A 27,432-nucleotide genomic window follows, 5' to 3' on the forward strand; every position below is an offset into this window, starting at 1 on the left:
TGTGGTAGGTAAAATGAGAAACCATCAAACATTCTTTATTGTTTACATGACTGAGATGCAGTACTTAAAATATGAACTACATTCTCATCCTCATAAATTGAACTTTTAACTAACCTACAAAGTTTGAGTTGGGTGAACTGTAGTGCCCCCAGATTAAGTCAAAAACATAGTGTAGTAATTTGACTTATAATTTTAAGTTGTGCTGACTTCTTTTTTTCAGAGCATGTGGTTAATATTAACACTAGCCAGTTGCATCATGTGGTAACACATCATTTTGCACAACAACCAAAATATTACCGGAATTTTACTTCCTTGCCCAACAAGCTAAATCATAATTTGGTTTTACCTCCAATGGAACCCACAAAACCTGCCTACTGAGAACTAATCAGGTTGTTCATTTACTTAAATAATATATTTTAATTCCTCTAGAATTAATTAGACCTGCTTGCCAAGGTGTCTTCTAGTCTGCTTCTAAGTCATAAAGGACTTTCATCTTCCTTTTTGTTTACAATGAGAACAAAACTTTGACTCAATAAAAAGCTGATAAAAATAGCCATATCTGTATATTCATAAAGATATGAGATGCCAACTCATAGTGAGACCTTTCATCAGGGATTCACCCCCACCCCTACAGAACCACCGGGGATCCCAAAATGCACTTAGTCATAGTCTTCATAACATTTATATTTCATAAGCTACATGTAATAACATGTTGGGTCTCATAAGAGCTATAACTCTTTTTTTCAGTCAAATAGATGGGTATTGTAATTTTAAACCTTTATAATAGAAGCTGAACCCACAATTTTCATGCAGTTAGCAAATAAATTACCTTACGATTTGGTCATATAAATTCAAATGGAAATAACAAAATATACCCTAGAGAATGTATACCAGCAAGGTGGAAGTAGCCATCTCCACATCTCCTGTGTTGTCTCTCAATAACAACATAAGGGTTTCCATGGTTCATATGCATTTTTATTAAACATTAATATCCCAAAGTTGGCATTTGGCTTTATTTTGATAGCAAAATATAAGGTATTGTGGAGATCAGAAGGAAGACATTTTCAAAACACAAAAAAAGACTGTGAGAAAGACATAGAAAGTTAGATTGTGGACAAAGACATATGCTTAATGACTAGCATTCCAAACCGCAGAGCGCCAAGCTTGCTCTTACCTGAGCAGCACCGATCTACAGACAGCTGAACACTTTTGAACATTGGCAACGTTAATCATAAATGAGGCGTTACATTAAATCTTTTTCCTATTTGACATCTAATCAACACACAGTCATTAATGAAGCAATACAAATCCAAGACGTAAAGATGGAACATGCCATATGCAAACCTCTATGAGCATCATTATCTACAGCAGCAGTTCAGGTGAAGGACAGTTCTTTAAGAAGAGTGTGCAGACGAGTGCCCATTACAGTCTTTGGTAGATCGGTACAACCGGTCAACCCAGCAGAAAATGTCTATCACTAGAGAAACATCATGTTAGAAGATCAATCAGTAGAAATTGCTGAGTCTCTTTACACTGCCAGCTCAGACTGGGCTTCACCTTCACCTTCAGCCAAGGAAGTTCCCGATATCAAGAGGTCATCATCGTCTTGAACATCCTCATCGTCTGATTGGACAACGGGGGTTTCAGCTCCGTCCTCATTGGTGGCTTGGCTGTCAGATGTGGAATTTGAGGAAGTGGAGGACATCCGTGATTTAATCTCGCAGCTGTCTGGAACTCTCAGGGAGATTTCTTCTCTCAGTGGATTCTCACTGTCATTACTGCAGGCAAGAACTAGAGAGCAAAAATCACAGTTTACTAGAAGAACAATGTTAACCGCGAGAATATCAGACATCAACCCAACTTCTGATATAGTAACTGCAATTTAATTACAAGAATTTATACTTTAATGTGTTACACTACTATATTACAGAAAAGTAATCAAATTACTTTAATGCATTACCCCCAGCACTCACCCATATATTCCCATATATAACTAGACTTTGGAATCCAAATCCAGTAGTTTTCTCTAATAACTGTTATATAAAGAAACAACAATCAAATTCACACTATATTTGTCCTACCCCAAATGTAGTCATTTATCCATGTCATACTTGGATCATTATCCTGTTTGAAAGTCCACTTGTTTAGCTTCGGTTTGACAGATGGCATCATATTCTCCTCAAGCACTCTCTCATATGAAAAGGAATTCATAGTCGATTCTACTATTGCAGGTTGGCCAGGCCCTGATGCAGCAAAGGGGTCCCAAGCCAAAACCACCATCTTTGAGGTTTAAATAAATAAATAAGTTTCTCCAAGATATCCTGATGTGTAGGGGTGCACTTACTTTTCCATATAGGAAAATTGCTTCACTGTTTCAACATTCAACAAGTCTACATGACACTACCTAGCAACTTGGCGCAATTTAAAGCATGCAACTTTCAGAGTACTTATTGATAATAATTCTATCATTTGTTAGCTACATTAGCCTTGTAGCTCCAAAAGCAACAAACTTCAGCCACCAAGTATGCCTTGGCTGATCAGCTACACTTGGACTAAGAGGGAAAAGTGTCTAAATATTCTTTTAGCTGAGTACTTCGTGCTGTTGAAAAACTCTTGGTCATCACACATGACTCCTAGTTGTAGTACTTGACCACAAATGTCTGAACTGAGAAAACCAGTCATAATCAGTTCAGTGCTACCTGGTAGTGGAGAAATGATTGCGTCGTCCTCTCCACTCGTGCCAAGGAATACATCCAAAGCCTCTTGATCAGAGATGTCCATCAGTTCCATCTGCTCTAGCATGTCAACATTCACCTCCATGGAGGAGATACTTCCCATGGGAGCTAAGGAGCATGGGAAAATATACACAAATAAGAAACAGTTTCCATAGTAAAGTGCATGCTAAGGGGCCAATATTCTACAGTTTCCTTGGGATCACTCCAAAAAAACCTTTCAGCACATTTATTTCATATGAGGCTATTTTTCCTCAGTGGCCAATTATCACATCTGTGTGGGTCCAAAAATGCTCCTAATTATTTTTATCATTTTACAACCACACGTAATACACACTTTACTCACGTCTCTTGTAATCTATTTGCAGATGTGCTGATGAGAGGTAAACGTCCACATCATGCTGGAAGACCTCCTCAAAGAAGCGCTGTCTCTCTCTCAGCTTCAGCTGCTGGGCCGCATCCATGTCAGGAACTCTCTGAGCGTGCTCCGTTTCCGCTGGTGATAGAAACGGCACACACATATTTCCCAGACAGTTATTCATTAGGAACCCCTAGTGCTCACTTCTGTATGGTTGTGTGGTTTCAATTTGCAGTCCGTTGTGCATGAATAGCAAATGTGTGGTACAGCAAATATACAGATCACCACCAGGGAGCAACAGTTAACCACTGCTTTATTACTCAGTTGAGCATGCATTCGGGCCTGGGGCTCCATTTATCATTTGCAACCCTATTTAACAAAGACAACTACTCTCTCTTCCTCTGTCACTATTCTCTTCTCTATCTAAGGTAGTGCACCATTTTGTGAGTGAAAAACCGTCTGAACAGAGGCCGAACACACAGGTATTTAGCAGCTCCTCCCAGTCCACCCTTAATGCTCTCAGTCATCTCATATTGCTATAAATCTGTCAGATCCTGCAGTTCAATCACAGCACCTGTCAATTCTCCCTCAGCTAATCTTATTGGGCTCCGAGGGCAATCACATTTACTCTCCACATCAGGGGCACTGTAATAGCCTAGAGAGGAGAGTTGCAAAAGGAAAGAAAAATGAGCAGAGGAGCTGAGCGAGAAGAGAACTCAAAAACCTTTACACCCATTTTGTCCAGCTGCTCTACATACAGTCATACGCAAGAGTGTGAATACCTCTGGTCAAACATGATTTTGTTGAAAAGAAAATAAGTTAACATCCTCTACAGGGAACAAATATAAAAATGACATTTTGGTGCCCAATTTTGTTTCTGGAGTTTAACACCGTGGAAAAAAATAAAATCTAATATAAATTGTGCTGTAACTTTTGTACAGGCCATTTTTTTGTTTTGCTTTGTCAAAATGATCAAATAAACAGCAATTATGCATTAAAATGTGCAGAAATGTGTTCTCTGTAATAGATGTACTAACTTTTTTCACTTAAAATTAAGTAAATAAATCAATCAACAAAAACATCATTTGACCAGGGTGCCAAAACCTTTGCATCCTTTTGAAGTCGTAGTGTGTTGCTCAAAAAATATGTGCATATATCTTACATTTTTAGAGTTTCCTATGCCATGGGTCATAATACAACCCCACATAATAACAGATTTTTGAACTTTACACTGGTAACAAACTGGATGGTCCTTTTTTCTTTTTTGGCCCATTGTCAAACATCCATTGTTTCCATAAACAAACAAACAAACAAACAAACAAACAAACAAACAAACAAACAATCTGAACAGTTGGCTCAGACCACACTACACGTTTCCACTGTGCATCGGTTTATTTCAGATGAGCTTGAGCCCAGAGCTGGCAGCGTTATGGATGTTGTTGACCTTTAGCTTCCACTGTGTACAATACAGTCTTAACTGACATTTGTGGATGCAGCAGCAAACAGTGTGTATATATATTTTACGTTTTTGACAACATTTAAAAATGCCTGTTGCCCTGTACATTGAGTGTAAATGGCATGATAAATAGAAAAAAAACAGCACTTTACTTGGAAAACATCTGGTTCCATTGACTTACATTAAATTTAATGTATTTTTTTTCTTTCTCCTGTAACACACACACACACACACACACACACACACACACACACACACACATACACATACACATATATATATATATATATATATATATATATATATATATATATACACACATACATACACACACATACATACACACACACATACATACATACATAAGTCCTGTCTGAGATTTTGAAGTTCATGCCATTGTGCTGTTCTAGGTTAAATACATATTTCACCTTCTGTCTCAACTGTTTGGAATTGCAGGTTTATAGTTAGAAAAGAACAGAAAACTCAAAACGCACTTATAACAGAGGCCAATGGCCAGTTGCTTTAAGTCAAAGGGTTCTCATTTCTGTAATTCACTACAGGGAAACAAAATTATCGTCTGTGGTAATCAACCATATGCAACAGATGTGGTAGAATGAGATTAGGTTGAAAAACACTGAGCTACTCCTTTAAGCCCATTTGTATATGTCTGTTAATGTTGTACAGTATGTCTGTCTGGGTAGACGTCACATATGTACCCATCAGTTAATGCATTAAAGCTTTTAAGTAGAGCAGAGAATTAAGTACATAATATAACGTGTGGGTGTGCGTTGGTGTGCGTGCATATGCATGCGTGCATATCTTTGTGCATGCCTGTGTGTGTGTGCGCATATTTGCATATCAATGTATGTGTCAGTATGTCTCTCATACAGCATTGCAGAAGAATGCACTTCACTACTGAAGCGATAGCCACTTGTCTGCTTGTCTATGTGCCATCCATTAGTCAGATGAGCGGTCTGACCCTCTGCCTGAGCACATGAGACCTTGGCCACTCAGCTATTTATGGAGGCCGTTAAAAGTGTGACGGCACATGAGACAAAGCCTCTAGATTAGGAGTATATGACTCATCTTTCATCAGAACCGTCTGAAAATCCCTACCCCAAAAAGAGAAACAGCAGTCATCACTCAAAGGAACACTTACAGTCATCATGAAGGTATCTAACCATACTTCATTGTAATGGCAATGGGGGGGGTTGATTTCGTCACCCAACCACTGATGTAATGGTTGTGAACTATTATAAGGTCAACTACTTCGTGTTTTCTTCTTATCACAAAAATAGTAACTTATTTAAAAAAGGAACAATGATTAATCTTCTATAGCACAGTGTTGCCTCATTCTCCTCACATTACCCATTCCTGTACAGATTTAGTGATTGTGAAATGTTTTATAATGAACAGAAGAGATTGAATAAACCAATAAAAAGTTTGTGCATGGTGCAGCTTGTGGCTGAAACCTGTTATTGCACCAGAAAATGTCCCTCATAAAAGTAAAATATTTACATTTTTATCCACCTAAGAATATGATTCACATCAGTTAAAATGTGAAGTACATTTTACAGTATATGTATTTCATATGACATTTCACGTTATGAAAAATTGCTGAAATAAGTTTGTTGCCTACAAGCAACACTGTGCAGCAGCAGAATAAATCTAGCCTGTAGCAAGTGAACTAGGAAGTTTAACTGACTGAAGTATTTAACATTTATGCAGTTTTAGAGGCTACATACCTCTCAATTCTGTCTCTAAGCCTTCAGCATATAGTTTGTTTTAGAAAATGAGTGCCAATTCTGATTATTTGAAAATTACTTTATGATTAAGGATAGTTTTTATTCTTATTTGTGACTTCAAATGACTGGTATTTAAGAAATCGAAACATTAGAATAAAGATCAACACAATACATTTATTGTAAATACTTAGATTAAATATTTAGTCCAATAATCAAATATTTTTTTTCTAAACAATGGGCCTCATTCACCAATATCAGATATAATAAAAAGTCTACGTCAGATTCATGACATGTTCTTAAACCGCAGAATTGCTTGCACTCTTGAGCTTGTGAGTATGTGTGGATTCTGTTCTTACCTAAGAACAAATCCCAAATAAGAAAAACAGTGGTGAATGTCAGTGTGTTTTTAAGAAAGAAAAAAAAAAATAGACCCATGCTCTTATAAAAGGTGTGCAATAGAGGGTTAAGGAACGTTCCAACAAGTTTTCCAAAATTTCCGCATAACTAAAGTGTAAAATGTAAACAAAGTTGTTCAGAGTGCTTTGATGGGTTCACGGGGTTCACAGTGGTGCTGATAAGAACCGATTGTCTGAATTCTATAAAAGCTTCCTCACAGAAAGTTATTGCACAAAATAGTTATGAACATGCTGCCTGATGAGACATCACTTTATAGTAGTTTTTAAATAAAGTTTTGGCCTAAAATGTATTTTGTAATATCCATTCGTGGTGGACAGATGCAGGTCAGTGCAAGTCTGCATAGAAAATGCATTTCTTGAAATTCATTTTAGGAACAGAACATGTTTTCATGTTTCAAAATCTCAGAAGACGTGTACTTCACCGGTCACTTTGGACTGTAAATAACCTGGCTATCATTGCATTGTGGACACTGTGGCTCCTGTCACCACCACTATAGAAATTTGAGTTGATAAATTTCTCTACAATGAACGATTTTCCACCAAACCACTTTGTTTACCTCTCATTGATTGAGTTATGCATTCCAATACTTGGGGGAATAAGGAATACTTCTGGATTTTTCAGCCTAGTCTCTTTTTTGCTGTATTTGATAGGTATCATAGCAGATTATAGGTTACCACATATAATAATTTTAGAAAAGAACAGAAAACTTGTTGACTCCAAATACACTTTGAATAGAAACCAACAGCTGCTGAATTCTTTCAGTAAATGTAAAGGCACACTTGCCCTTTGACTTATAATAGAAGTGTGTTTTAAGTCAGGTTTTCTTTTTTTTTCCACTTGGTAAAGTGCAGTAAAGTATACATTGCATGTAATTTAAGAAACATTTGAAATTTAATAAAAAAATTCATTGGGAAAATGCAGAATGTTGTTCTTGTGACAGTTATCAGAGAGTGGAACAGTGCCACTGTTGTCTATATCCAGGGTTTCCAGCTGTTTGCAATGAAAACATGCAAACAAACTGACCTTTTGTAGGCACTTTATATGGATAACCCTGCTCTATATGTACAGGGCTTCGGTGCCCTTGAGCAGAGCCATATAGGGATCCTGCTACCACAAGCCATCCCAACTGTGAAAACAGTGCTCTAAAGCGTTACAGAATACTATGCCCTGCCTTTTAGAGCCCGTCAATAAATCGAACCTCACGCAAACGGCATCCTGGGAATAAGCTACAATTAGAACGCAGAGGCAGAGATTTGGCTAATTGGATTGGGCTTCTAAGCTGATGTCTAAATTAGGAATAATGTAAAGATTATCTAGCAAGTGCTGGATCATGTGCAGATATACACAGATTCATTAGCAATGCAAATTTCAACAGAATATAGAATATTAGCTGCAGTCTTTAAATAGTTTGTTAAAAAAGCAGCTCAACCAAATACTGCATGTTAACGTGGCCCAACAATGAATGGAAGCTTGTATCTACCAACTTGCTTTCAGTCACTGGTAGCAACATTAACATCTGTAATTTAACTATTCCTTTAAGAACTGTTGGGTGAAATGAATGAGCTCAAATGTCCCATAGCCACTTCAGGCTGAAAAAACATTTATTTGAGATAATGTTGCACTTGTTTTTGTTCCTGGAATGTTTATGTCTGCTGGGCACTCCAACATGGAGAGGCTTTAGATCTTTAAAGCCACTCTTTCTGAAATGAGCCATACAATATACAAACCATGTCATGCAGACTAGCTAGTTTAATTTATTAATTAAGTTTAATAATTAATTTAATTAAGGTCATGACTGTGAATGAAACTTTGATATTCCATTTCAGACTATTGTCGGTTTTCAAAGTTTTATTTATTTGTCACATAAATAGCCATAGACAGTACAGCTAGAAGTGAAATGCTTGGATACCTGCCTGCTCACATGAAGCAATAAGGTAAAATAAGGGGAATATGTGACATTAAGTGAAATACAGGGATCAAATATAGTAATCAAATAAAAGAGCAACATAATGCTGCGCAACTGAGCAGGAGGTGGTATAAATAAATAAGTGATCAATGTATAAATTGTACATGTATGTATACACACACGCATGCACGCACACGCACACATGTTCCAATAAGGCAGAAAACTAACGCTGTGTGCATACATTTTGGATAGGAGATGTATATTATACATATTTATTGCTTATACATTTCCACATAGTTATGTATATTGCACAAATATTTAGAAGAAGAGGACATGCATTACCATATATATTTTCCTCAAACCCACTGCATTTTGTTGGGATTAGTAGAGGCCTAATGAAAAAATGGTGACAAAACAGTGACCTGATGAATGTGATTACTAAAGACGCAGAAATCCTGCCTTTTTGTTTCACTTTTCTGGAAAGCATGACTTGTCCATTTGGCAAGCAGGCCTGTACAACAGTGTGTTGTGTGTATTCTCTGAGGCAGGTCAGGAATGGTCAGTGACTCGTCTGGTGTTTCAAGACTGCGAGGCAGCCAGAGGCCAGAGCTGTTGCTGTGACTCACTCTCCAGCTATACTGCACTGACTACAGGCCTCAGGAGGACTCACAGCCTGGCTATGTGACAGCTGTCTCTATGAGCGTGTTTGTTTTTGAACATTTTCAGGACACAAATGGACAAAAAAAAAAAAAAAAAAACCCAGCTAATTTACAATATCAGAGCAAAAAAGCTTTTACAAAAGCCCATTCAAACTGAGACTTTTTTTTGTTACTGAGGGTAAGATTAGGGTTAGGTTTAGGGTAAGACTGAGAAAAGTGTTGCGACATATATTGGCCATATGTCATTGTATAAAAATGAGTATGTGTGGCTGTGTGCACGTGATGTGCGTTGGTGACAGGAGTACTGAGGGATCAGAGACTTTGAGCTGCTAAAATGCTGTGGCGTGAGGAAATGCCTGCCCTGCTGACTCATCATATGCTAATACTAAGAAAGAAAAAAAGCTAGTCAGAGTTGTCGTCTACTTCACAGATCTTAGCTTAGGCCTGCTTACTGTACTGTTTTGAAAAGAAAAACAAATCCATCATATTTTCTTATATTTTCACTTAAATTATATTGAAGGGACCAGTTAGCATATATGCACAGTATAATGATTACTGGAGTTAGACAGCTTTAACATTGTTTGTGAAGTACAGGTCCTAGCAGTCCATGGCACAAACCCTTTTTGCCCAGTATTTGGCAGAATCTTTAGGTGTGATGCCCGAATACTAAGTACACTGTCTTATATTCAGTAACATATTGGAGCATATGGAGTAAAACTGTACTGTTGAAATTTTTACTTAATTCACACAGTTCCTTGCTGGTACAGTTTGGCAGAGTTTTCCATGTAATTCTTCTGCAAATATTTTATAATTGATTTGCTCATCATTTGAATGAAGTTCCAAAATTCTTAACATTCTCAACATTTTTGTTCTTGCTTTCATCACCTGCAGTCTATAGCTGCTCCTACTCGTCTCAAAATGAGCAAATGTATTACGATAAATTTTAGCAGATTTGACTACAGATATTTATGCTGGTCTGGTACTGGTCAAGCAGGTCACCCAGCATGGTCATACTGGTTTAGCAGCATACCAGCATCCAAAAAACAACATTGTACTGCATTTTTTCCAGCAGACTTCTGAATACTTCCTTTTAAAATGTGACATGGACGATCAGCTATAAGCTAAAGTTAGCTAAGGTTTTCTGAATAGCATGTAAGCTAATGGAGTCATTTTTTTATGCTTCTAGAAAGGCAGCAGTATTGAAGTAAGTGTTGCCTAAAAAGCAAATCTGGAGTTTAAGGCTTTTATTTTAGTAAGACATTTCTTACCTTCAGCATTTTCACTTAAAATCAGTGATAACAATGAATAAAAGCTACAGGAGACCAGTTAGCATAAGTCCTTGCATGAGGATGGCTGGCCTATTAGCTTAGCATTTCTAAGGGAAGTATGCTTCAAATAGGACTCTAGGACGCCATGGCACACAGTTCAAAGACATATGTCCTAATGTACAAAGCATATCACCATTTTTACTTTGTGCTATTTCTACACTATTGCACTACTCAATAAAGCTAAGGTTGCCTCAACAAGCACACATGCGGAATTCTTTTAGATGTCATGTGGGAGAGCTACTAATAGTATTCTACTATGGTGTTGCCAAAAAAGCCCAGCCTGGTGCTTTCAGCCCATATTTAGTAAGCTTCATATTAAGAATGCTGATGCAGGATCAACTCACTCTCGTCTGTACTGGAACATTTTTGTTGAGGGATGTTCAACAGGGCGCAAAATGTGATATCACTAATTTCCTGTCTGACCTTTTCAGGGACCTCCACCCAACAATGACCATCTCCAACATGATATATTAAAGGAGTCATCTCCAGGCAGTAATGTTTTACATAAGAGGTTGAGTGAAAAGGGGCAAGGCGTTTAAAACAGTCCAGAGTGGAGGACATGATACGACCAAGAGCTCAAGGTTGCATAACAGAAAAGGCTGGGTGCACTCCGTACTGCAAGTGTGTATGTACTTTTTGTCCTTCTTCTTTCACCATAACTGAGTGACACACTGCTCAGTCAGGGAGCACAGCACAGCACAGTGTACACACACACACACACACACACACACACACACACACCCCAAGACCTCATAGCCCGCCCGCCGCTTTTCACCCTCCATCCTTTTTCAGTGTTTTACGCTGACTCTGGCACCCTGTTCAATGTGCTTAACAGCTCTTGTGGCTGCGCAGAAGGCCAGGAAGGGGAAGCAGGGTCAGGGCTTTCTACCTTTGAAATAATTCAGGGTTAAGTGCCTCACTCCAGGGACATGTACAAGTGCTTTTGCAGCAGATTCTCTCCTGTTCTCAGCCCTCAAAATATATATATTACACAAGAAAGCGTTTGGCTAAAAATTACATTTGCTCAACTTTTCCCTCAATCAGTCCATCACAACAGGCTGTTGGATCAGTTGTTTATATGTAGAACTGCATACAGTAAAACGTAGCTCACAAAAAAAACAGTCACTGTTTTTTTCTTCACTTTTGCCCTGAAGCTGTGAGGCTAATGTATACAACAGATAATGACAGCTTATAGCCACGAGTTTTGCAATGTTCAGACATTCACACTGTCTCTAAGCATTTCCAACTGTTAAAAGAATAGTTTCCAAATTTACATAATTTTCCACTCACCTCAGATGCAGCTGGTCACCCATGATATATTTGGTGCCAAAATTTTGCTTTAGTTTAGCACTGGTGTTACAAGGCCACTAACAAACACAGTCAACAGTCTCCCAAATGTTTTCTGATGTTGTGCCAAGTTCCCTTTTGTTTGTACTGTAGGTATGAAGCTAATGCAACTAACAAGTAATGAACGCTTATAGCCACCACCATTGTAAAAACTTACACAAAACACACATTTGCACCATTCTCCACTTAAACGAGACGTAGAACGTTTGACGTCTAAATTTTGCTTCGTAAGTTTAGCTAGCATTGCTAACAAACAAAGAATTCAATAGTCACCCAAATTTCTTTGTACCAAATTAATTTGCTTGCATGCAGGCATATGGATTTGAGAATTTCTGTGGTTTCTCTTATATTCTCAAATAACTGTTGATCTTAAATTTTGAACTGAAGATTAGAGTCAGATTCACTCTTTAAAATGGCTGTATCCAATGTTCAGCTATTCATTTTCACAGCTCACAGTTTTACTGCATCCGAACCACACTGTCTGCTAAACCTGAACAAAGAGCTGGAATCGGCTCTAGCAGACTGAGAGGCGTTTTGGAGACGTATTTATGACAAAACATTTTGGATGACTATAACTATAGCAATGTTAGCCTTGTAGCTCCAAAGCTAAAGTAAAGAAGCGCAATTTGGTCACCAATCAAGTCTTAGTTAACCAACTACATCTGGGTTAAGTGGAAAACGGTGTACATTTTATTTTTTGTTTCTAAACCATTCATTTAGGTAATCAAAAATATAATTGTATTGTTTGAAAATTGTTTTTCAATCTTTTATTTACAGAAAAGATTTGAATTACCTTTGACTTCTAGTGTTTGTTAGCAATGCTAAACATTGGTTAGCAGTGCTAATCTAAAAAAGCTAAATTTGTCTTAACTGAACATCGACATCTGCAGCAAGTTGAAAATTGTGTAAAATTTTTCCAATCAATTTCTTAAGTAATCAAAATAAATTGCATGTGGTTATCTAAAACAAGATAAAGAAAAAAGCATAAGCAAAGTAGAAACCTCAATTTTTGTTACATCACATTTTGTCGTACTATGTCAGAAACCATGTTAGAAAGACAATGAGTTGCTTGACGCAGGTTGAGACAAGTGTGGTGATAAGTGCAGACTGCACAGTGCTAACAGTAGCTTTCTTCAGTTGATAACTACATTAGGCTTGTAGGCTCCAGCGCTAAACTAAAGAAGCAAACTTCGGATACCAAACATGTCTCGGCTGACTGACTATATTCGATGTAAGGGGGAAAATTGTGTTTGGTTGATTTTTTTGCTGAAACATCGCCATCATTCCTCAAACTTTAGGCTGTGCTAGCATTGAAGCATGAAGCCACTGAAGCTCAGCCACCCGCTGCTGTGGCATTTGCCCAGATCGGAGGCTCCCGCCCACGTGCTGTAAACTGGCATGGTTGGCATGTCTGATGCCCTGCTCCTGTCCGCAGATTATGTAAGAAAGGACGGTGTCCCTCACCTCCGGGCGGCCTTACAGACAGCAGGGATCTGATTAATGATGACATCAAGTCACTTACATCACACATCAAGGCTGTTGATGTTCATTTCTAGGACGCGTACGTGCACAACACTACTAGATTGCATTTCTGGTGGCTTTCACTAAAGACTCAGTGAGAATGGGCAGAGTTAGATTGACAGAATGGATTTTTGAGGGTCTACTTTTAGAAGTCCTGAGATAGGGTCTTACTGTAAACAATATGATAATGTACTCTCTTATTGATCTGTTGCTTTCTAACCATTCTGATGGACTGATCCATTGATCAATTGGGTTACAGTTCGATGACCTCACTACTCCTTCCCTCCTGGACAGATTATTTACTGATAGTAAGCAAGAACATGAGGATGAGATCCGTTTACTTCTTTCTCTTTCATAGTCACTTATTCTCTTGCTCTCACAAACAGACCATACTTTATTTGGCACAGAAAGGGTTCTATCCATTGAAAGGTTCTTAAGGGAAATAAAAGTGGTTCCGCAATTGTACACTGTTATAATGTGTAACATATTACAAAACAACACATTTTGCCTCTAACATGACACATCGGTGTGTTCAGTATCATTGGATACATCACATTTTGCGTTTACTTTTAACACAAACTATGTTGAAATATTTCTGTACCCAGTTATGGAGAACACAATGTGTTGAATAAGAAAACAATGACACAAATGAGTTAATACCAGTAACACAAGTAAGTGTGATGATGTTTAACACATGATTTTTGATCAGTTTGAAAATTTTTAGCACTTTTTTAAAAAACAAAAGTCAACATGTCAAAAATGGTATTGTATTTTATTTTTTCATAAATTCACCTAGAATATTGTATATTACATTATTTATATTATATTATATAAATGTTATTGGTCAATTATATAAAACAGGCCATTTTCAAAGCCATTAAAAAAATGACAATGTAAGTGTTTTGTTTATACACTATTGCTAAGTCACTATTTTAATGTAGGCTAATAGCTACAGGACACATACCATGAAAAAACTAATTTTTCATTTTTAATAAAGGTGTTTAGTGCATTATCTTTCAAAGCAGCACATTCCCTTTTCAATTCATACCGTCTACATGTGAAAATTAAGCTGCAAAAAACCATTTTAAATTCTTTGCTTTTGTGATGTCACAAAAAACAACATATGTCTGTCTATTCAGCCTGCAGCAGTTTTAGCTCCGCCCATTCACATATTTCACCCTTCAGGACAGGCATGACAAACTGGGGACCATCTGGGCGCAAAGTCCTACAGAGATTAGCATTTACCCTTATCTAACGCTCTGAATACACATCAGATGTGTTTAATGAGGCAGTGTACTGAACAGTGTTTTGGCCCGCAAGAACTGGAACCTGACACGTGCTTTAGGCTGATTGGATGCTCTGTATTGCAGTCTAGGCTGAAACACCCTATAGAACTTGAATGGCAGAGCAACTGGCATAGGCTAAATAGATCGATATGTAAATGTGTTTTTTTTTTTAAAGCACAAAAACAGGGTTGTTTTTGCAGCTTCTTTTCCATATATGGACAGTATGAACTGGGCAACAAATAGCATGTTTTGAAGCATGTTAACTGTTGCTATATCCTACAGTTATTAGCAATTTTCCATAATATGAGCCCTTTAAAAGTATATAGCTCGTATAGTGTTCACTTTCTCACACACCCCCCCCTCCTACTCTCATTAGGATGTGAAACAACAGATCAGCATTATGTTTCTCTCATTAAATCACAGCACATTCATTCAGTCTAAAGAGGATGAGGAGGGAGTGAGTAAGACTGAAAGTCTGAATGCAGCGGAAGAAAAGCAGATTGTCCAGGAGGCTCGACTTGACAAATCCAGTGGAGAGGGCAATGCTCTCTTTCTCTTCCTTTTCCTTCCTTTTTTCCTCTCTCAGTGGGACTGGCTTCAGACTAGAAGACGGATCACAGTCCGTTTGTGCCAGACTGCCGGACATGGCACTACACCCATGCACGCCCACCCTAACAAAACCAAACCCACAGTTCCAGCTTACAAAATACTAGCAGGACCGGTTTAAAGACTCACAAAAGGTCAACAGTACTGAGGTGATCATATTCAATCTGGGCTCTTATTGGGCCTTCCAAGGGCCTCTCATTATACCTTAGAATTAAACAGGCTTTTAACTGTGCCTTTAAGACTGATGTGTATGAATGACCACTGTTCTGATCGGCTGCTTAATATGCCCCAAAAAGAAGTCGAGGCTAAAGCAAAGGGAACAAACGTTTCAATTTGGACTGAAATCCTTAGGGCGTCTATGGTGAGCCACTTCATATATCTGGATCCTTTGGAAAAACTGCAATGATGCATCTAAACAGTGTAGTGTTTAAATCTTCCACTTCAAATAATTCACAGTACTATAAAATATCTGCTACAGACTTCTTATCACTACAGTGTGAATGTGTGAGCTAAAGGACGTCATATGTAAATGTATTCATGTTTGACATCATGACCATGAATACATGTAGTTTCCATATACAGACTGTACAAACAAGGATGTGAAGAGTAATTTTTGGAACAATGTTTACTCTCCGTCCAAGGCAATGAAAACATCTCACTTTAATTTAGTAACGCTGTGATGGACCCTCTAAAGTTACGTGTCAAGAGGCAAACAGGCTGCAGCCCTGGTGACAGTACCTTGGTAACCTATTTGCTTTTCCCACTCATCCTTTAACATTTGCCTTTTTTCCAGTCCCACATAACCTCTCAGGCATGACATTCTCCAGGGGCCAGGAAACTTAAAAAAGGAAAAAAACCTCTATAGAGATATATTACTAAAGCTCCTCTAGCTCCATCTCAGAATAAACACTGACGTTCGCAGCACAGCCGTTTGGGAGCAGCACACAGGAAACGAGTGTTCCAGGCCAGTGAGAAGATCCAAACACAGCTTTAAACCACAGAGCTCATCTGAGGCCTCCTCCTACATGCTGATTGGCCAAAACTGGGTGACCATGGGCCACTGAAAGACCAAAGGCTGGTCTCCTTTGCTGATGAGCCACAATAAAAACACTCCCACGGGCTCTTCCTGACCAGTTTGGGTCAGTGTTGGTGGTAGCGAAAATTGCCATTCCAGAGGCTTTTAAAGGAATGCAGTTTCTTTGACGATGTAAACAAGCACAGGGATGGTCTTTGGTCCACAGAATGTGCAAAACTAATGTTTACACATAATTTATAAGATTCTGGTATGATTACAAGAATATTTGGCCTACATACACTCTCCAAATTCAAAACTGGTGAAACTTGTAGTTAATTGTGAGCAACATACCAGTTCAACCAGTAAACCAGTTGAAAATCTGCCTCTGGTATGAGTTTTGTTATAAGCGTTATACTGGCATTCCACGAATATGCGCAGATAATTTGACATACAAACAGTGCAAACAATGGTAACTCATGGTATCCTCTTTGGCTTAGTGGCTGAGCCAGGTATGTTACAGGCACATTTCAAATGGAAATGAGAATTGCAGCAGACCCTCAATTACCTCCTGCTGTCTAGTCCACTGCATCTGAAGTTCACTTTGTTTTCGAGGCAGTGGACATACAGAAGTGACCGGCCTTTGCCACACTTCATGCCACACTTGGACCAATTGCGACAGTGACTTATTCAGCTGCGTCAGACAATGCTGCAGTCAGGTCATGTGCACAAAACAACCCATAGACCACCTGGTACTGTAGACTGTAATATTTTCCAAATTCCAGCATCTTTTTATGGTCAGAGGAACAAGTGTAATGGATGCACTTATGAGACAAATGACTCAAGGAGCTAGTATAGATTCAGGAGCCTGTACAGGTGCCAGAAGGTAATGGAAGTTCCATTTAAGGTAGAACAGAAAATCAGCATTTAGCAAAGTTTTTGTCAGGCCTGTGGGGTTAGCTGTAGAAAGCAATATTGTAGTGTTGGTGTGAGAAAGACACAGGGAGGCCATGATTTGTCTGTGAGAAGTGCCTTCCATGATACTCCTGATGCCAGCATCATCATAGCCATGCCTCACAAGTGTCTAGAGGCCAGTGCCAGCCAGTAGTGACTTGCTACAATATTAGCATAGGTTTTTCTCAATCAATAAATAAATTTATTAAAATAAACACACACACACACACACACACACACACACACACACACACACACACACACCCCTATACCAAAACAGTCAGAAATTTTAATTATACCATGATAATTTTACCATTGTGCCCACTGCTTCTGTTCAGTGTCTACATTTCACACAAATGTGACTGACTTTGACGGTTGATTTCTTCTGTGCAAAGGTTTACAGTCATAAGCACTGTACAATTCTACACCTATTACGTAAGAATGAACCAGCTGAGATTAAATCTGACTGGACTGCTCATTGCTAGTTTCCCAGCCCAGTTGTGTCATCAGTGTTTGTCATTATCAGTCTCTATCTGTTGATGTCAGAGGGCTCAGGCCCAAAAGGTTGCGACTCAGCGCTTCATCTCCAACCCATCAGACTGGCCGGCCAGCACTGACACTCAGCTGTCACACTGCATCAAGGTAGCGTCTTCCTGTTTCTCTGAAGAAATGGCATGAGATCAGTTGTTCCTTCAATCCAAACCCTTTAAGGTGAAAACCTCAAATGTAGTCAGTCAGCAGAGAGGTGTTCAGTGTCTGAAATGTGCTTTTTTTTTAGTTCTGCACTAGAAGTAGGAGGCTAATATAGATAATAAGTAATATCAGCAAATGCACCTTCAATTTGTTCCAAATCATCAAACACACCTCTAGCTGCGCTAAGTAACCTCAAACAGACATGTATACAATCTAATAAATTGCACAAAAATATGTTGCATAGCACACTTGAGAAAAAACAGCTCAACACGGTTTGCTAAGATATTTGCACAGTGCTAAGAGGTGGATTTAAGCTCTCTTCGCTTGCTATAGTTGCCTTGTAGCTGAAGTGCAAAGCTAAAGAAGAACTCCAGACACCAAACGTGTCTAACTGACTACAGCTAGGGTAAGGAAGATATTGTATAAATGAGGTTTTTTTTTGTTAAACCATAGCTCTGTCTGAAACTGTGCCCTATTCACATGCAGTGCACCATTTTTGGGTTCTTCCATTTTGCAGTGGCATCAGAAACAGTGCAGAAGATCAATAAGTAGCAATGCACCATAAGTGAGTGAGGATACTCATAATTCATTGCATTGTTTGGTTTGAAGAAGATTCACACACACAACTTCTCTGGGGACGTTTTCACACTAGAGTTTTTTTTTCAGGACCAAAGACAGAGTGTTCTGCAAGTTTGGTACATCTGATCAATTGTGAAGACTATTTTCGAGTCCAGGAGTGGTCGGGGGAACTGATCTCTGGTCCTCCTGAAATCTGTGGTCTGGGGTTTACTTCTAGCGGTGCAGTACACTGTGCACATGGAAGCTATCCAGTTTCAGGTTGCTTTGACTTGTCGCGTCTCTTCCCTTTTCAAATGGCCACAACTAATAAAAACACCCAGTTGTTCAGTTGAGTGTTTGTTTCCAAAGAAAATAATAAAAAGCAGCAAACGAATAAAGTTAGTGCCTACCATTTTACAAACCGGCATGCAGGAAAGTGACATATGCAACTGCGCAACTGCAGGTCGGATGCTATTCTTGTGTGTGAAAGCAAACCAGCGATAATGACCCCCTCCCATAAAGGAGCCCAGAATTAGTCCTAGGTGTGGACTCAAGTATTAGGACAAGTATGATCCTGTCGTAGAATTACTGAGGCCAATTACAATCACAGTGTTTCCCCAGACCTTTTTTTTCAGACCTGTTTTTTTTAAATAAATACAAGTAAGTTTTTTTTTTTATGTGTGCAGTCAAACCAGGCAGTTATAGGTCTGCTGTTGCAGGGTAATGAGCAAACCCATATTATACAGTGACCAAAATTGTTCACTACCTTCCCTACAATAGTATACTATATAGTAATCCAGATGTTCTAGTGTAGGGTTTAGTGATTAGGGGACCATTTCAGACACAGCACATCACTTAAGAGACAGCACACAAATTCAGATCAATAAAGCACAATGCAGAGACACAAGCCCAGTCCTGAGGAACCAGGGAATTACACAGTTCACTATTTTCGCAGCGCTAGCTCACCCTTTCCTGGCAATGCTAATTAAGCTTCTGAGTATAATAAAGAATGCAGGACTGAAAGTGAAGAATGTTAACAAATATAACTTGTATTACAGGTAAAGAAGGCTCCACTTTCATTGCACTCCCCAGGAGTTCTTTCCCTCCATCCGATTGTTGCCACTGACAGACTGCCATACATATTTCATGAGAACATGCTCAATAGCCGAATGAAGAGGCGGTATGAGGGTGAGCAACACACAAAGGTCATTTTCCTCTAGTCTTTTCCTGCCAGACCCACAACAGCACAGCATCCGTCCCACAACCACAACATCAGGGCAAATATATATAGAGAGCTCTGTGTTTTCTCTCAACACCAACACTTCACCCTGAATCTCTTTATAGCAATTGCGATCCACAAACCAATTCCCACAGTTAAAAGGCAGGCTAAAGTGAAGTGTTCCCAGTAACTGAATACAAGGAGGCCTAGGACTACACTGGCTTACTGGAAAAAGTGCAGGAGGTGAAGGATTACACCAGATGCTGAAAGGGGAGAGTATAACTTAGCCATGATGTCATCTAGGTCTGGTGAGCACTAGATGCGTTTACACATGATTAGTGGGAGAGATAAAAAGAAAAACACAGGAGACACTGGGTGTTGTCTGACTCTAGAAGGTCAAAGTGAAAATGTCTGTGGGGATCATGCAAACTGCACGCCTAAATCATTTGCCTGAAAAAGTGAAATGATTTTAAATATATTTGCATATGTGGTTTCTGTCACTGTATGACACATTATTATCTACATAAATGGACAACAGTACATTACATAGCTAAATACAGTAGCAGCAACCATCTTGAAACCTAAATTTTGTTTAAATGTTTGTACATAATATATTGTACAGTGTCGACTAAAAACATAAAGAAGTCTATTTGACATTATTAAGTCAATGTGGAACACTAATAGACATCTATAAGGTTCATTTGTTAGCTACAGTACTTGTTAGCTGCATTAGCTAGTGCAAATGTATAGACAAAAGGTGTCCCTACTGAAAACAGTACAGACCAGCATGAATTCCATGGTGATCCAAGCTGGTCTGTGCAGCTCACCCAGCATGGCCATGCTGGTTGACCAGCATACCTGCAAATAAAACAATATGGTGAACAGCATATTAACTTCCATTGCTGCTGACCAGCAAACCAGCATCCAAAACACCACCGGGACAAAATCTTGTATCACCATTTTTAATATTTTACCAAAGATTTAGTTCATCCACTCAATAATCTGATCAAATTCCTGTAGTTATCTGATTATTCGAATGGTCATGTAAATAGCATACTCTGATTCCTTAGGTATAAGGTCTAGAAATTTGCTTAAGAAACCCGATAAAGAGAGATGGATTTTGGCTCAGTAAGATTTCTCAGTTCATGTGTACACTTACTCTGACTTGGTTTTTTTTTCAGTCTGTGCATGCGCAAAAATAGATCGCAGTACCGGAATAAGCAAGCGCCGTTGCCACTAGATGCCAGCAAATCACATTTGCAACAACACTAAAAACCAACTACACACTTCCCGAAATGACGTGTTTAACTTTTCCTCAACTTGTAGATGATGTAAGCTCGGAAAGTGGAGCGTTTAAAAGAAAAAAAGCTGTGGCATGAAGTTTGAGTTTTACATTACATTTATGTCACATCGTCTGTGAGTTTATTGGCAGGTTGCAAAGCAGAAATCCGATTACTGTCTGAAACATGTAGATGCAGAGTTTTCACATGTAAACACATGCACTTCAGTGAATGTAACTGCACTCATTGTGTCATTTATGATAAATGGACCAGTAGAAATGATCCAAAATAAATAATTTCTCCATTGACGTCCATTAAAAATAAGAATGTAAATTATGTGAAGTTACCTTTTTGGAGATGGAAGGTTTTGTTATGAAAGCGATGATATGCTAGTTTTGCTGGCAAACAGTCGTGCTGGTCTATCCTGGTTTTTCTAGCAGGGTACCTCATAAGCAAGTCTATTTGCGATTACTTAACAGCTTGATGTGATTTGATTAAAGTGTGTGTAGATTTATCCATGCAATTTTGCTAGCTAGCTATCTTCTATATGTTTTCGCAATATTAGCCTCATAGCGCCACTGCAAAACTCCAAAGGCAAATTTCAGACACAAAACGTTTAGTGGCTGATCAATTACAAGTGTAAGAGGAAAACGGTGTAGCTCTGATTTTTTGTCAAACTACCACTCTTAGCAGCAAAGGGAAATACCCGACGATTAGCATTGTGCAAACTCTGCATGCCTAAACCGTTTGCCTCAACCACATCAAGCCATCAAGCGTTCTTAAAAAGTCTTGCTTCTATGATTTGTGAGACTGTATGACCTACTGTTAGCTACAAAAATGAACTAAAGTACATCACATAGATAAAAACAGGGATGGCAGCCACCTGCTACTCTTTTCTGTACAACCCACCTTAAACCTGAACTGCTGAAACTATTGGATTTGGGCATGGCTCCAGCAGTGAATTATTAATGATGGCAGTATGTGATCTAGTGCATCTGTGAGTGTGTGTATTTATGTGTGTTGAAAACTGGGTGAACTGCAGCCTAGCATCATCAGAGCCCTTTACTACTCCCCACAAAGACTTCATTGTTAACCCTCTCATCATCCTCAATAGAGCCCTTTAATGTGAAGCCATTAATAGGTCATCCCCTATTCAGCTGGCCTATAAGTTGGACAGATGATGGGAAGCTGAGAAACACAAACAGTTAGAGCAAACAACTGAGGTGCAGTATCCTATTTTTCACGGGCATAAGAGAATGAGGCTTCTGAAGTTTTTAGAATAAGATGATGCTGGGAAGATAACATTAGGCAGTTAGTATTAAGGAAAAACTACACCTTACAATTTTTACCAATTGAATAAAATTCTTGGGGGGCGAGTTAAAAGTAAAGTTGGCCAGCTTCAAGTGGGAGGAGATGATGGATGGCCCAAGCAGAATGTCATTATCATTTTGCATTGTGTATTATCATGAAATCTTTATCATACAGTCTCATCTTTCAGCACATAATAATGTAAAATGATACAGCACAGTCTGGCACTGAATTTAGCCAAGAATTTACTGGCATCAGCTTGTACAGTGTAGGATGGAATAAACTTATTAGGTGGCTGTTATCACAGTTCGCTTTAGTGTGAAAGCACTTCTGGGAGTCTCACTATAAAAGCAAGAAAACCTGCAACAATCATGTGTTGAGAGAGAGAGAGAGAGAGAAAGAGAAAGAGAGAGAGAGAGAGAGAGAGAGAGAGAGAGAGAGAGAGAGAGAGAGAGAGAGAGAGAGAGAGAGAGAGAGAGAGAGAGAGAGAGAGAGAGAGAGAGAGAGAGAGAGAGAGAGAGAGAGAGAGAGAGAGAGAGAGAGAGAGAGAGAGAGAGAGAGAGAGAGAGAGAGAGAGAGAGAGATTACCCAAAATGACAAATGGGGGTGGAGTCTGGTTACATTGACTTATATTACAAGTAAAGTAGTTTTTTTCCTTCTCCTGTAAAGTCACCATTTTGAAGATACAAGGTTTTCTTCCAACAACAGCGATATACTTGTTTTTCTTTGGCCAGCGACGATACATATAATTTGTGTGTGTAATAAATATATATTATAAAAATGTATTATTTTTAGACGCAGTGCTGCGTCTGATCCACTCAGACCAGTGCAACACACACTAACACACCACTACCACCACCACATCAGTGTTACTGCAGTGCTGAGAATGATCCACCACCCAAAAAGTACCTGCTCTGTGAGGGTCCATGGGGGTCTGCAGAGTAAAGTATGCAGAGAAACAGATGGACTACAGTCTGTAACTGTAGAACTACAAAGTGCACCTCCATAGTAAATGGAGCTGATAAAAGGACAATGAGCGTAGAAAAAGGTGGTGGTCATAATGTTTTGCACACACACACACACACACACACACACACACTTTTTCCCCATAACAACACCTTAGCAACCACTTATCAACCAACTTAAACCACCTTTGCGAAGACCCTAGCAACCACTTGGAAATCGAAGCTGAGCAGTCCCTCTTCATTTTCTCTCGATATGTTAGAGTTACAGGCAAAGAAAAATTCATTTACAGCACATAAAAATAAAGTCAATGACTAAAACATCTACTAGCTAACAACGACAGTGTCTATTTCTGCTTCTTTGAACAGCAAATGCTGTAGAGTTTCAGGGTCTTCCAGAGTGAGTCTGATTCTCCTCTCAGTTCCTCAGGGATCTCCATCAGAGAGATTTATCACCGCATAAGAAGACAAGAGCAGCTTACCGGCCACTTCCTCAGCCTGCCTTATTTAGAGCTGGCACACAGATCTGCAGCAGCAAAGAGCAGGCCGACACCCCTGAGCAAATAGAGCCACTATTTACTGTTGTGACGACAGACAAAGAGGCTGGAGGGTGCAGTAAGCAATCCAGAACTCATAAATTTACAAACAGACACTTTTACTGGGGAACATTTTGGGTGCTGGCCAGTTCATGGAATACAAGCACAAGAAATAAGGACAGCTTGACGAGATGCAGACAAGACCTGCATCAGCTCCTTGTATTAACCATGAGTGGGTAAAACTTAAAAAGCTTATTAATTCAACACTTAAAAACTTTGTCCTTGCTTTCTCAAAGAGTTTGATGTTTTATGTAAATATTGTTTACGGTTTACTTCTAAACTGCAAAAGCAGGATGTTCTGAATCATCATGGCTGCGATGTCACATCCATAAAGACATCTACATATTACCATTCAGCATCCCTCAAGATTTCAAGCCAAACAGCAACATTTCAACCCAGTCTGCTTTTCAAATGCAGCGCAATACAAGGCAGCCAATCAGGTTATTTACATATTTCTGTCTTAAAGGCACAGAAATGATCCAGCCTGTTTTATTCTAAGAGATAAAGACAGGCTGGAGAAAGGTTGTGTAAAAAAAGAAATACATTTTTTGTGAAACTACACACAGGGAAAAACTAAAAAGACAAGAAAAATGTAGAACATGGGCCCTTTGAAGAAAATTCCATGAACATGAAGGCTCACAGTAAAGCAGTCCAGATAGTGTGATGTCGCCCACGCCAAGTGAAACACCACCGTTCCCTGCAGGATAAACATTTCTGAGGCGAATGACCACACCGCCAGGCCATGGCTGATTGTTCCCAGGCAGCTGGTGAATGGAACCGTCCAGCCAGACATGGTTCTTATTAAATTTAGATTACAATGAGTCTTTGGCCCAAAAACATGAAAAATGTGTGATTTGTCATCCTGTGACCAATCTGGTTTCTAGACTCATTACTCAACACGAGTGTGTGCATCTGTGGGTGAGAGAGAGAGAGACACACAGAGAGACACAGAGAGACACAGAGAGACACAGAGAGACACAGAGAGACACAGAGAGACAACAAAGTGTGGGAACTGGACAGTCACTGCAGCCTCAGAGTTAGTCTGCCTGGATTAACCACACAGTTGCATTCATAGGCTCCACTCTTCATTACAGATTCCACTTTAAAAGGTTCTTTATGGGTAGTTTTGGTTCTAAAATCTGATTGGCTCAGCCACATTCAAAGTATGTCATTTTTTGTTTACTCACTGTTGCTGGATTTCAGTCAACTTGCTATTCTAAAGTAGGCTAATACACCATATTAAAGGTCCTACGCCATGAAAAAACACATTTTCAAATTATAATAAAGGAGTTTAGTAAGTTATATTTCAAAATATCACATTCCCTTTTCAGTTCATACAGTCCATGTATGGAATTAAGCAGCAAAAGCATAGCATTTTGAATTCTTTGTTTTTGTGATGTCACAAAATACAACATGTACAGTATATTTTATATATGGAAACTTATACAGCATATATGGAGACTTGTTTGTTGTCATAACTACTAATAGTATATTTGTCATTATGTATTTTGTTTGTTATATCAAATCTAGACCGCAGTCAAACAGGGTGGTAGAACTAACTGGACAGACATTCTAGAACCCTGCTTATTCCAAGCCAAGGTTTGTTTAGCTGAGCTGGTGCAGCAGCTTTAGAGCTTGATTCAGACTGCCTCCGTCTCAGCAAATCCTTAGAGGCCATTGTAAGAAAAGTTCCCAGCCGAATATGGTGATACCCTTGTGTATGAAACCCTCAGAAACACCACCACCAAACAAGCACCGACTTGATTCACATTATCTGTTACCCTCACATAACTCCAAAAAATCCCCAAAACTGCTACTTACAACATTCTGAGACAGGCCGAGGAGACACAGCTCCATATAAGGAAAGGAATTAAGAGCCCTTGGATAAAGTACTTTATGCTATATCACCATTAAAGGTGCAATAAGAGATTTGCAAAGCAACCCATAGGGTATTATGAATTTGTTAGGTTTCGGTGGAAACACTGTGTGACATTTTTATTACGTTGTTTACAAATGGTACAAAGTCAGTGCATAATTAATATAATGAGTTTACTGGTAAACAGTCTTAAACTGATGAATTGTAGCATCTAAAACATGTTTTTTGTATCTGGGGAAAACATGTCTAGGTATTCTCCAATATTATAGAATTCTAAAGAAAGTGACGAATTCTAGTTTATTGACTGTAACTTTAATGTAAAATCTCTGATTGTACCTTTAAAACTGAATCTCCAAGTTTCCTTTGATTAATACTTTGAAGATTCTTTAGCAATTAGATCCTCAAAATCAGAATCAGCGTTCCTCACTTTTAGTCTTAATGTTTTAACTTTCCCAAGTTTTGCTGACCTTCCTGTGTAAAGTGTGCTGACATTTTGTAAATAAAGTAAAAAGTGTTACCTTATTAAAGATGATTATTAATGTCATCATTAAACAGTCAAATTAGATCATGCAGTTGTCTAGAGGAACCAAACCACATGCTAAATATACCAAACATTCCACTAGTTCATATTTCCTCTTTACATACACTACTACTACTATATATAGTACATAAAGACAAATTACCCTGTTTAATGTGTACATAATTAAATTGTTTAAAATGTAATATAAAAACATCAAACCACTTTGAATGACCTTGTTTAAAATGTAAACAAGGTCACTCAAAGTGGTTTGACATAAAATGCAACTTCCTAGGAAAGTGGTCAGAATTATTCACAGTGGTGGTGACTAGACAACCAAAGTGTTCATCACCTCTTAAAAAGATACTTCACAGAAAGTTACTGTCTGACAGACTGTTTACAATAGTTTCCAAGAAAACCTTTTTTTTTCGATTTACTACCATTTTACTATTTTTATATTATTAGCAATACATACAAACACATGTAGGTTTACTGGTGGTTTTAGATGTAAATAAATTGTCTAGATTAGTGTTGCAGATCAGCACGGCCTCTGGCTCCCATCACCACTACTGTTAATGTAAAGAATCTGAGTTGATAAGTTTCTCTACAATGAACCATTTCACAACAAACCACTCTTGTTTTGTTTACATCTCAATGACTGAATTATGCAGAAATTTGGAAAAATCTTGGCATTTCTCTTAAAGCACTTGTTGCAAACGAACAGTAAGTAAAGATACAGAAAGCTGAAAGGCAAGAGGGTAAAGTGTGCAGCATTGTACTCACATGGCAGCCGTTTGTTGTGCAGGTTCGTCCCCTTTGAGCTCATGATTCCGATGGCTCTGGAAAGAGACACACAGCCACAGCCAACAAGATGGTCAAGAAACCTCACTGGACTGGACCCTCAGTTACACACTCTCCACAGCATCAGCAGCAAGTCCAGCACAACACATTCTCTGTCTCTTTATCTCCTTCCTCCCTTTTTTCTTTTCTCCCTCCCTTTCTCTCTCTCTATTAGTGTGATACTTCACTCTCAGGATATTGTGATATGTTCACTTTAGCACAGCACTACCCCTCCCCTCAATGTCAGACACACTAT

General features: G+C 38.7%; 1 protein-coding gene across 1 annotated transcript; it reads right to left on the reverse strand.

The window, feature by feature from the left end:
* Window positions 1-953: 953 nt before the first annotated feature.
* Window positions 954-27,432, reverse strand: si:ch211-253b8.5 (dysbindin). The gene is made up of 4 exons (XM_017712230.2): window positions 27,120-27,432; window positions 3,079-3,228; window positions 2,700-2,843; window positions 954-1,791 (listed from the first exon to the last, which is right to left on the reverse strand). The coding sequence occupies exons 1-4, from the start codon at window positions 27,160-27,162 to the stop codon at window positions 1,529-1,531; spliced, it is 600 nt and encodes a 199-aa protein (XP_017567719.1). The 5' UTR covers window positions 27,163-27,432; the 3' UTR covers window positions 954-1,528.

This window comes from Pygocentrus nattereri, chromosome 21 (assembly GCF_015220715.1).
Source record: "Pygocentrus nattereri isolate fPygNat1 chromosome 21, fPygNat1.pri, whole genome shotgun sequence".
Taxonomy (NCBI): Eukaryota; Metazoa; Chordata; class Actinopteri; order Characiformes; family Serrasalmidae; genus Pygocentrus; species Pygocentrus nattereri.